General features: G+C 33.8%; 1 protein-coding gene across 2 annotated transcripts; it reads left to right on the forward strand.

Annotated features, from left to right (window-relative positions):
• The first annotated feature begins 713 nt into the window (after nt 1-713).
• On the forward strand, nt 714-8944 carry LOC107848491 (phosphate transporter PHO1 homolog 1). Of its 2 annotated transcripts, none has more exons than XM_016693267.2 (13): nt 714-1060; nt 1181-1490; nt 2533-2932; nt 3031-3079; nt 3302-3373; nt 3914-4043; nt 5765-5885; nt 5991-6240; nt 6334-6483; nt 6574-6726; nt 6812-7090; nt 8203-8339; nt 8446-8944. In XM_016693267.2, the coding sequence occupies exons 1-13, from the start codon at nt 818-820 to the stop codon at nt 8534-8536; spliced, it is 2385 nt and encodes a 794-aa protein (XP_016548753.2). In that variant the 5' UTR covers nt 714-817; the 3' UTR covers nt 8537-8944. The 2 variants fall into 2 exon arrangements, with proteins under 2 accessions (XP_016548753.2, XP_016548752.2); XM_016693266.2 differs by having other exon boundaries at nt 5777-5885.
• Nucleotides 8945-12191: the final 3247 nt, after the last annotated feature.

Below are 12191 nucleotides of genomic sequence, written 5' to 3' on the forward strand. Positions count from 1 at the left end.
AGTATGAATTACGTGATGTTACTAAAAACGTTATGAAAAAGATAAAGAAAACAAACATAACTGAAATTACTATTAGAAAAAGAAAGGCAGGCAAGTAAAGTTAGTACCATGTTTGTTTTTTTAGCTTTATAATGTACTTTAAGTACTAATTATAATCCAACTTTTTACTCCCTCCATTCCTTTTTTTTTTTTTTTGATATTCAGACAAATTTTCACCAACATTTTCAGATGTATTTTTTTGATCATATTCAAAAAATAATGATAAATACAATTTATAGTATTTTTCATATGAATTTTGAGTATTCAAATTTTAATTTTAAATTATTGAATAAAGTTAATTTAATTTATCTTTGAAAATTAGTTAAATTGACTCATGAAAATAAAACATACAACTAAAGACGAAAAATAAACTAGATGATTCTTTTCATATATTCTAACCTTTGTAGATAGAGATATCTGGTATTTTTTGCTGGTGGAAGGTGGAAGACATCTTATGAATTTAGTCGATACACGAAAATTGATCCGAACTCCACGATTATTGAAAAAAAAAAAAAATCATTCATATAAAATGTAAAATCACAAGTGGAATGAGCATAGGATAACCATTGGATATTATTTGAATTGTGCTGTTCAGAATCTTGTACCATTCATAAAATAAAAAATATAATGAAAAAAAATTCCCTTTTCCCTCTCCTTAAATATTTCAATATATTCACTCATTCCAAACACACTTAGCTTCACTACTCTTCACTTGCATTTTGCCATTTTCTTTGTTGAAAAAAAAAATATATATATTTGTTATAGCAAAACCAAAAAAATGGTGAAATTTTCTAAACAATTTGAAGGTCAATTAGTTCCTGAATGGAAAGAAGCTTTTGTTGATTATTGGCAACTGAAAAAAGACCTCAAGAAAATACATTTTCTCAATGAAAATAACAACAACAACAATGTCATGAGCAACACCACCAACAATGAGAGTTCATTTTCGCGTACTCTTTATACGTCTCTTAAGAAATTACCTTTGTTTGGACCTCAGCGTCGCGAGCAAGGGGTCATACAAGTACTCATTCACCCTCCCTTTCTTTCTTTCTTTCTTATCGAATGTTTAACATTTCTTTTGGTTTCCTAGGTTGTTCTCATGATTTTAACGCGTAACATGTTGGATTTTGATGTTTATTAGGTTCATAGGAAGATTGGACAAACGTTGAGTAAAGGGGATTTGTATGAGACTGAATTGTTGGAGCAATTCGCTGATAATACTGAGTCTGCGACTGAGTTTTTCGCGCTTTTAGACCTTCAACTTAACAAGGTGAATCAATTTTTTCGAACGAAAGAGAAAGAGTTTGTTGAAAGAGGTGAATGTTTGATGAAGCAAATGGAGATTCTTATTGAACTTAAAGCTGCATTGATCAAACAACAACATGATAAAGGAACTTCTTTAGGACAAAATACCATAGAGGATGAGTCAATTTCAGGCACCATTTTTTGTGGTAAACATAACTTCCCTGTTTTCACTATGTTTCGTGTTTTTATGTTGCTCGGATTCTTCAAAAATACTGTCAAATGTATGTCGGATCGTACAAAAAATATGCATGTTTGTAAGATTTGGCATGAGTGTGGCAGCATTTTTTGAGAGTCCGAGCAACATAGGTTTGCATTTCTAGTCATTTATTTTGTTAACATTTTTTTTGTTTATTTTTTTTCATTCGGGTTTGGTACTAGCATTGGAACCACATTAATTCAGATTCTTATCGTGTAAGTAACATTAAAGGAGAAAATGCTCCTTCTGATACTTCGGGCTGGATATCTCTGGTTATGAATGTACGGATCTTATGCATCCCATCACAACGTTCGATTGTTTGTTCACATTTTCATAATTCAACATAGGGAGTAACACTAGTTTCCTTTTGAGTTTAAATTTTATGCACTGTCAGTGTACAAAATATTCTACATTATCAGGTAAACTTAACCTACTATTGCACGTTGCCTAATTTTTTACATAAAATTTGAAAAAGAAAAAATTGCGTAAGGTGCAATAGTAGGTCAAGTTTAGCTGATAGTGTACACAAAACTTAAATTCTTTCTTTTTTTAACTTTACATTCAAATATTCTCAGCATTTATGCATACTATCTAAGTTGTTACATGATTGATTGATTGATTTCTCATATGTAGTGTAGCTAGGAATCTAGAAATCAATTTCATGATATAATATATATATATGCTACTCCTCCAAGTTGAAGCAAAATGTTTCTTTAAGCTAACCGGTAAAGTTGTTGCCACGTGACGGAAACAGGCTCCGGCAGAAATTTAAGGTAAAGCTGCGTACAATACACCCTTGTGGTGGGCCCTTCCCCGGACCTTGCACATAACGGGAGCTTTAGTGCACCGTTTTGCCTTTAAGCAAACTTATACTCCTAGACAGAGTGTCTACCGACTTTATATTAATGACAACGGGGGGCTAGGACTTACCTTACCAATCCTAACGAAGCAACATGTTTGAGCTAAAACATTTTTGTTCTTTTTATCAATAGATGAAGAGTCCAACAAAGACAAGACAGAACAAGAACAAGAACAGGACATTGAGAACTCAATTGATCAAGTGACATTAGACTCTCCAAGATCAAATGAACTAGAAAATTCAACTAACATCAACAGGGAAGACAACAAATCGAAGAACTTATCCGAACAAATGATCAATTGCCAAGGGAAAAGCTTAAAGATTCACATTCCTCTAACGAATCCAACGCGAACATTCTCAGCTATAACTTACTTGCTAAGGGATGACATAATCAATCAATCCTCCAAGAAATGTGGCCCTGATGGTCGAAAAAAGTTGCACATCAACAAAACGAAGCTAAAACACGCGGAGAAGATGATTCGCGGAGCCTTCATTGAGCTCTACAAGGGACTAGGATACCTTAAAACTTATCGGTATGTTGCTCAAACTAACTACTCATTCAAGTGATGACTAGTTTTTTTCGCGCTAAAGAAAGATAACCTAACAATTTGCCCTGTTGAAATCTTAACAGGACCTTGAACATGCTTGCTTTTGTAAAGATCTTGAAGAAATTTGACAAAGTAAGTAGCCGTGCGGGCCTGGGCCCAGAGCGGACAATATCACTAGTGGACTGGGCTAAGGGGGGTCTCTCGGGCCTTCGTGGTTCGGGATGCCTGTCGCGGCCAGGGCCTCGGCTTGGGTCGTGACAAGAATGGTATCAGAACCGCTCCTGGGTCGTGAAACCTTTTTAGAGTACTTTTATTATGGCTGAGTTTAACTTTTGATGTTTTTGTTCCTCATAGGTTACAAACAAACAAGTTCTTCCTATTTACTTAAGAGTTGTGGAGAGCTCCTACTTCAACAGCTCAGACAAGGTAAATTAAACCTAAGTTGCGCGGACTCTTCACTATTGATGCTACACCCATGTCAGATTCTCTAAAAGTACGCTACTTTTGGAGAATCTGACACACGTCCGTTGACATATTTGAAGAGTCCAAGCAACTCAGAATTAATCAAAAATAAAAAAAAAGAGATCTTTTTGAACATCAAAATGTAGCAGCATGACATTGTTAGCAGTAGTATTGGTACTAAATTCCAAATAGATATCCCATCAAAATAACATCATAAGATTATTCTTAGACAGTACTAAGTGGTCTTATCTTAAGGTGAAAAAAAAGATGAAGTGCTATTCCACACAAGCAATGGCTTTATTTTGCTAAGATATTGTTGTCTCACATAGTGGCATAGCCAGTTCAACATCCTTCATTGGAAAATTATATTATGTATACATAAAATTGCATGAAGTATATAGGTCAAAAATTACTTTTTGTACGTATATATTTAACCTTTAACGCCCTTAACGAAATTTCTGACTTCGTCACTGGTCTCACACATTAACATTTGTTATTACACAGGCTTTGAAATTGGCTGATGATGTTGAGGAGATTTTCATCAAACACTTTGCTGAAGATGACAAAAAAAAGGCTATGAAGTACTTAAAGCCTACTCAGAAAAAGGAGTCTCATGCTGTCACCTTTTTCATTGGTAAGTTTCCATTAAAAAAAAATCTTCTCATACCTATGTTGCTCGGATTCTTCAAAAATGTCTAACGTGTGCATGTCGAATTCTCCAAAAATAATGTACTTTTGGAGAATCCGACATGGGTGTTGCATCCAAAGTGAAGAGTCCGCCCAACTTAGGCTCATATATACTTCCTACCTTTCAATTTGTTTGTCTAGTTGTGACTTGACATGAAGGTAACGAACACTTCCAATGTTACGGTCTTAAACAAAAGATATGTAGAATGTACCAAAATGTTTTTTAACCTTGTGGTTAAATATGTCCGGTGGCGGAGCCAGGATTGACACCAAGGGGGTTCACAAGTGAATATACGAACTAACCGAAGGGGGTTCGACATCTACTATATATACATAAAAAATAATTTTAACCATGTATATATAGTATAATTTTTCATCGAAGGGGGTTAGAATGAACTCCCTACCTTATATGTAGCTCCGCCCCTGAATATGTCATGTGGAAAGTTAGAATTAAAAAGTTGACAAAAACGGAAAGAATCATGACTCTTTTCTGAAACGAACTAAAAAGAAAAGCAACACAAACAAACTAAAATAAAGGGAGTAACAATAAGTGAAAGTGCCTAAGAAGATTATCCAGGATATTATACATAAGCAGTGGCGGAACCAGGATATTCACGAAGGGGGCTCATAAGGGAACATACGAACTAACCGAAGGGGATTCAACGTCTAATATATATACATAAAAAATAATTTTAACCATGTATATATAACATAATTTTTCGCCGAAGGGGGTTCGGATGAACCATCGGCAAAGGTAGATCCGCCACTGTACATAAGTAATAAGTGGCTTCTTTTTGAAGTTACCACTTCTTTTATTGGATAGTCAGATAAAAACAAAGAGTTATCAACATAAAAAGGGCCATTTGCTGCAAAAGTAGTATTTGAATCAACCATTAATCACCTGAAGGAAAAAAAAAAAAAGTAGACTAAAGGTCCACTTTTTTTCAGCAGTGGAAGACAAAGAAAGCTCCATTTTAGGTCATTATCATGTTATTGACCAAAGAAAATAATGTTCAAACTTTAAAGAACCCTTTAATTGTTCAAAAGACAATAGTACTTTAGTTTTCCTAAGGTTTGTACCTCTCTAGTTTGCCAATTATCAAGACTTCATACCAAACCTCTCTATAACGATGTCGTCTGTCCGGATATTTTTTGGCTGCTATAGCAAAATGCTGTTATAGAGAACATATGATGTAACATAACATGAAAAGTCAAAACCGAAGAAGACTTGACCATTACAGTGAAATGTTGTGATGGAGGATGATTGTTATAGAGAGGTCTGAACAATAGGAGTAGTGTCATGTGTATTAGAAATATGACACCAGCCTAATGTTGAAAAACAAAGGGTAGCCCGGTGCACTAAAGCTCCGCCTATGTTTAGGGTTCGGGAAGAGCCCACCACAAGGGTGTATCGTACGCAGCCTTACCTTACATTTCTACCAGAGGCTGTTTCCAAGGCTTGAACTCGTGACCTTCTGGTCACATGACAGCAACTTTACCAGTTACTCCAAGACTCCCCTTCACCGGCCTAATGTTGAAAGAACAATGTAAAAAGAAAAAAAAGATTTGGCATTAGATGTATTTTCACATTAGCAAAGATGATTTTGGTTTGATTTGAACTTCTGAATACTGAATGACACTGGCTTCTTGATTGACTTTCGAAACCAGGTTTATTTGCAGGATGTTTCCTAGCGCTTTTCGTTGGATATGTGATCATGGCTCATATTACAGGACTGTATAGACCTAAATCTGATACAATCTACATGGAAACTGTCTATCCTGTACTCAGGCAAGTGTTCGATTATGTTTTAAACGATTCAAATGCAATTTAACTCGTAAAAACTTTGGAATTTCATCGAAACATCTAATGGAGATCACACTAATGTTTGTGCAGCATGTTCAGCTTAATGTTCTTGCACTTTTTCCTGTATGGATGCAACATATTTATGTGGCGAAAGACTCGTGTAAACTATAGCTTCATCTTTGAGTTAGCTCAAACAAAGGAACTCAAGTACAGAGATGTGTTCCTTATATGTACTACATCGATGACTGCTGTTGTCGGAGTCCTGTTTCTTCATCTAACACTCGTGGCAAAGGGGTACTCGTATAACCAAATTCAAGTGATTCCCGGCCTCCTATTACTGGTAACTCTCTTGCTATTGACCAAAAAAGTCGATTTTTTCTCCATTTTGATTCATTTATGTATGTAAAAGTATGTAATCACAACGGTTTAACAGGCCTTCATTATGCTGCTGGTGTGTCCATTCAACATCATGTACAAATCTAGTCGTTATCGATTCATTTGTGTTATAAGGAACATCATATTTTCACCTTTGTATAAGGTTGTCATGTTAGACTTCTTCATGGCTGATCAACTTTGTAGTCAGGTTAGCAAGAAACATCAGCAAACTAAATACTACTACGCTACTAGTAGCATTCGCGATCATTTCTGATGTTACTTTTTCGCTGCTAAACAGGTTCCGATGCTCAGAAACCTCGAGTATGTAGCGTGCTACTACATAACTGGAAGTTACAAAAATCAAGATTATGGATACTGTATGAGGACAAAATATTATAGGGACCTTGCTTATGCAGTTTCGTTCTTGCCATATTACTGGAGAGCTATGCAGGTTTGTCAACAACTTCCCTCAAGATTTTAACGATTTGAACTTTCGTAGGATGATAGGAACTGAATCGAATACGATGTATTTGCAGTGTGCGCGAAGATGGTTCGATGAAGGACACAAAAGCCACCTAGTGAACTTAGGGAAATATGTGTCTGCAATGTTGGCTGCTGGTGCAAAAGTTGCATATGAAAAGGAAAAGAATATGGGATGGCTTTGTTTAGTTATTGTCATGTCAAGTGCTGCAACTGTGTACCAATTGTACTGGGATTTTGTTAAAGATTGGGGCTTGCTTCAATGTCATTCCAAGAATCCATGGCTACGGAACGAATTGATTCTACGACGAAAATTTATCTACTACTTCTCCATGGTATTAACTCCTTATCCTCCCTCGAAACAAGCTATGTTGCTCAGACTTTTCCAAAATGTTGTCGTACTTATGTCAGATCCTCAAAAAATTGTGCTACTTTTGGAGGATCAGACATGTACTAGTCGTCATTTTTGAAAAACTCGAGCAACATAGTACTCAAACCAACATTCTTAAAATGTTGCCCGACTTACCTAAAATGTTGTCACACCTATGTAACATACTCAAAAACCGAGTGACTTTTGGAGGATCAGACATGTACTAGTCATCATTTTTGAAAAGTTCCTGCAACATAGTACTCAAACCAACTTCTTGGAAAAAGTACAGAATGTCACAGACTACTAGTATCGGAAAAAAAAATTCAAGCCAACATTCTTAAAGTGTTGCTCAGACTTTTCCAAAATGTTGTCGCACTTATGTCACATCCTCAAAAACTGAGCTTCTTTTGGAGATCAGACATGTACTAGTCGTCATTTTTGAAAAATTCGAGCAACATAATACTCAAACCAACTTCTTGGAAAAAGTACAGATTGTCACATACTGCTATTTCAAAAAAACTTTTCCAACCAACATTTTTAAAATGTTCCCTGGACTTACCTAAAATGTTGTCACACCTATGTCACATCCTCAAAAACTGAGCTACTTTTGGAGGATCAGACATGTACTAATTGTTATTATTGAAAAGTTCGAGCAACATAGTACTCAAACTAACTTCATTGAAAGTACAGATTGTCACAGACTACTATTTTTGAAAAACAAAAATTCAAACCAACATTCGTAAAATGTTGCCCGGGCTTACCTAAAATGTTGTCACATCCTCAAAGACTGCACTACTTTTGAAGGATCAGACATGTACTAGTTGCCATTTTGGAAAAGTTCGAGCAACATATTACTCAAACCAACTTCCTGAAAAAAGAACACATTGTCGCAGACTACTATTTTTGGAAAAAAAAATGTTGCCGCACTATTGTCAGATTCTTCAGAAATGGACATGCATCTGTCAGCATTTTTGAAGAGTCCGAGTAACATACTACTCAAACCAACATAGCTTACTTTTTTTAGTATCTTTTTGTAAATTTCAAGGTTTGATGTAAGAAACTTTTATGTTGTTGTAGGGATTAAACCTTGTACTAAGGTTAGCATGGCTACAAACAGTACTACATTACAATTTTGGAACTGTAGACTACAGAGTAACAGGGCTATTTTTAGCAGCCCTTGAAGTCATTAGGAGAGGACATTGGAATTATTACAGGTGATTTTTTCGATATAGATTAATTTATACTGTCAGTGTATATAAGTTAAAATCGCGTGTTTTTTTTTTTTTACTAATAAGGACATTGTTTTCAATATTTTAACAGGTTGGAGAATGAGCATCTAAATAATGCAGGGAAATTTAGAGCTGTTAAGACAGTGCCACTTCCTTTTCATGAAGTAGATGAACAAAATTGAATTATTCCAATTTGCAACTTAGATTTAAAATTGCAAAAAAAAAAAAAAAAAAAAAAAGAATGTTATCACATTGAACAAGTTGATAAATTGTCAAATTGTTCTCTATTCCCTCACCTTTTTCTTTTCTTTTTTTTTTTACCTTGGAGTCGCTGTAAAGTTGATGTCATGCGATCAGGTGATTGCGGTGTTCAAGTCTTGAAAACAGCCTAAGGCTGCGTACAATAGATTCTTGTCGTCGGAACCTCCACATAACGAGAGCTTTGACGCATCGTACTGTCCTTTATGATATTTTTGTTTGGCCAATGTAATATGTTCTATTTTCTAGGAAATAAACCACACTTGTAAACTACAAAAATTCTTCTAATGTGAATGAAAATGACACCCTATTTTTTTGTGTCATTTATCTTATTATTTGATGCTTCTTGTATTATTGGAATTAGAACAATGCTAGTAATATTATGTTCAGTATTCTCTTCTTCTTTTTTTAAATTTTAGTGGTTCATCTACATTTATTTTAATGACTTGTCCATCGAATCGCTGTAATTGATGTTCCATTTTGAAGAGAAAGAAAAGATCATTGAAAATTAGTTTATATGATCCGGCAAAGAATCAAACTTACTTAAATACAAATAAAAATTTCAAATTTTTAATCAAGAAAAATATGTAACGAATAAAAATTTATTCCATACTGTTTAAAAAAAAAAAAAACATAAAAGTGATAATTTTGTACCCAAGTTTTTTTCTTCCTTTCTTGTAATATAATATACAATCAAGTAGAAAGTAATTCCTTTCGAATTCATACACATGGAAATTAAAGAGGATTGTATTTAAGAGATGAAGTGAAAAAGAAAAAAGTTGAAATGGAATTTATTTTTCCCTTTAAACTCTTTTTCCTAATTGTTGAACTTATTGTAAATCACTTTTGGAACACCACCAACAATAAAATAATATATTTAATATAATTTAATAAGTAAAAAAATTAATATATTTTTTAACAGATTATTAAGTATCTTTATTTTTAATTGGATATCTCACTTTCATGATCTAAAAATAGCCATGTTGCTCACTCTCTAAAAATACAGTTATATTCATTTTTGTTATAAAATTATAAATAACAAGAAGAAGAAGAGTAGAGAGAGTGATTCTTATTTCTTCTCTTGAGGGATGAGAGATCATCAGATTGTAAATACAATGAACAAAATCCCTCTATTTATAGGAAAAATTTACTCTTAGTCTGAGTAAAAGACGGATGCTTCAAATCCTAATAGATATCAAAGTAGATCTTGATAGACATTTACTATAATGTAAATACATTTATAACACTCCCCCTTGAATCCCTTGAATGTCTAATTAGTAGATGATGTACCTCGTTAAAACCTTACTAGAAAAAAAAATCTAGCGAAGAAAAAAGAGTGCGCATCTCTAATAATACGCATTTCGGCTGCCTCATTAAAAACCTTACAAGAAAAACCCAGTGAGACAAAACCTCGTAAGGGAAAAAGAGTACAGCGCGTATTAACTCCCCCTAATGAGAACATCCTTGAACCTTTGCATCCCGATCTTGTGCATCATCTTCTTAAAAATTGTAATTGGAGAAGACTTGGTGAATAAATCAGTCACATTATCAATTGAACGAATCTGTTGCACATTAATATCATCATTCTTTTGTAACTCATGTATGTAGAAAAGCTTTGGCAAAATGTGCTTCATTCTATCTCCATTTATGAATCCTCGCTTAAGATGTGCTATGTATGCTGAAGTATTTCTGTATAAAATTGTGGGTAGACTGTCATATTTCACACCACATTTTTCTCGAATGAGATGTATCATGGATCTCAACCATACTCATTCTTGACTTGCTTCATGAATAACTATTATCTCATCATGGTTCGATGAAGTGGCTACGATAGACTGCTTTGTATATCTCCAAGATATGACAGTATCCTCATATGTGAACACATTGTATATTTGAGACCGAGATTTATGCGGGTTAGATGAGTACCCAACATCAGCATGACCAGTAAGATCGGGAATGCAATCTTTAGAATAAAATAAACCCATGTATCTTATCCCATTTCGATGTCTCCTAGTAGGAGTAGAAATATACCTTGCTAACAAATTGAGCAAAAGGCTATATTGGGTCTTGTAATTTTTTACAACATACATAAGTGCACCAATTATACTAAGATATGGTACTTCATAACCAATCCAAATTGGTATATTTTTCATTTCAGCAAATAATCTTATTGCTTTTGAAAACTCTCCAAGAGTTTCAATAATTTTCAAGCTATAAACTTATACAATATAAGGATTATCAATAAGTTCCCAGAAACTTCTATATTTTGAATCCTTAAAGAAGTTTTCATACAAATTTTGTCAAAGTGACAATATTCAACATTTTATATGTGATATCTTCAAGTGTCTGGACTGCAAATCAAATAAGTTTTCACTTACCAAGATGCATCCTTTCATGTCACTTGATAAATATTTCTACGTCACCATGCTTAAATTAACGTAGAATTCAAATCCTCGTAATCTTTCACAATATTGCATCAATATTGCGTCAAAGATATTGATGATATATCATTTTGTATCGGTTCACAATGCGACATAACATTTGAGATCTCATCACTTCATTATTTTCGGGCACATGAACCTTACATATGGTTTCATGAAGTGTTATGTCATAGGCTCTTCAAGAGTTCATTTTCTTCTTATTATGATTATTTGCTCCTTATTTTTCATGGACTATTTCATTTGGAACCGATTAGTCTACCACGTCACACATGCATAGACTTTGTCCTTTAGGAACACAAAATAAGAGCACTTGCGTTTAATGTGAGATGCTTTCGGCATTTGACTTGAATTATCTTTTGGATGAGGATCTGGTGATAATTTCTAACATATTTCATAGCGCTTATAATCTCCCCTTATGTTAGGTTAACGAGGAATCCATCGTTGTGCATTATGGTATATTCATTAATTGTATACCGCACATCAAAATTATTAGATGGAATAATTGGTTTCCGACCTTGAACCAATTGAGAGGGAAGAAATAATCATAATTTATTAGTCTAATGCATACAAATGTTATTGCAATATATCATATTTCAGACCAATACATTAAGTTTTGTTCTCATTAACAATGATTTATATATTTATCGAAGACATTCAATGTTTAACCATCACCATCAAGATGAATTACTTTGATTACACAATCTGAAAATTATGCTCAATTTATATTGAACAAGTAACTTTATGAATGTCAAACGTAGTTTGACCATGAATGTACATGTGATCATCTTATTGATGTATCTTTTCAACATATCACATGATAGGTGAACGAGCCTTTATTCACCTTTTATAATTTTCAGATTTGAAGGGATCCAATTAATTGGTCCAACCAACTTGTCATGAGAACAAACAACATAAACAATTCTTGAAGAATCTTCTAGTTCTTCAATACATGCACATCTTCGAGATGTCACAATCGTTCATATCAATTTATGAACTTTTATTCTAGTAAACTCTAAGTTTACCATGACATGTACTTTTTCTTTAGTAAATTTCAGATTTACTATTACATGAATAAATTTTAAATTTACTAATTCAGAAGTAGATTTCAAAATTATTCAACCTCTTTCAGAGGTGAATT

This window comes from Capsicum annuum, chromosome 11 (genome assembly GCF_002878395.1).
Source record: "Capsicum annuum cultivar UCD-10X-F1 chromosome 11, UCD10Xv1.1, whole genome shotgun sequence".
NCBI lineage: Eukaryota > Viridiplantae > Streptophyta > Magnoliopsida > Solanales > Solanaceae > Capsicum > Capsicum annuum.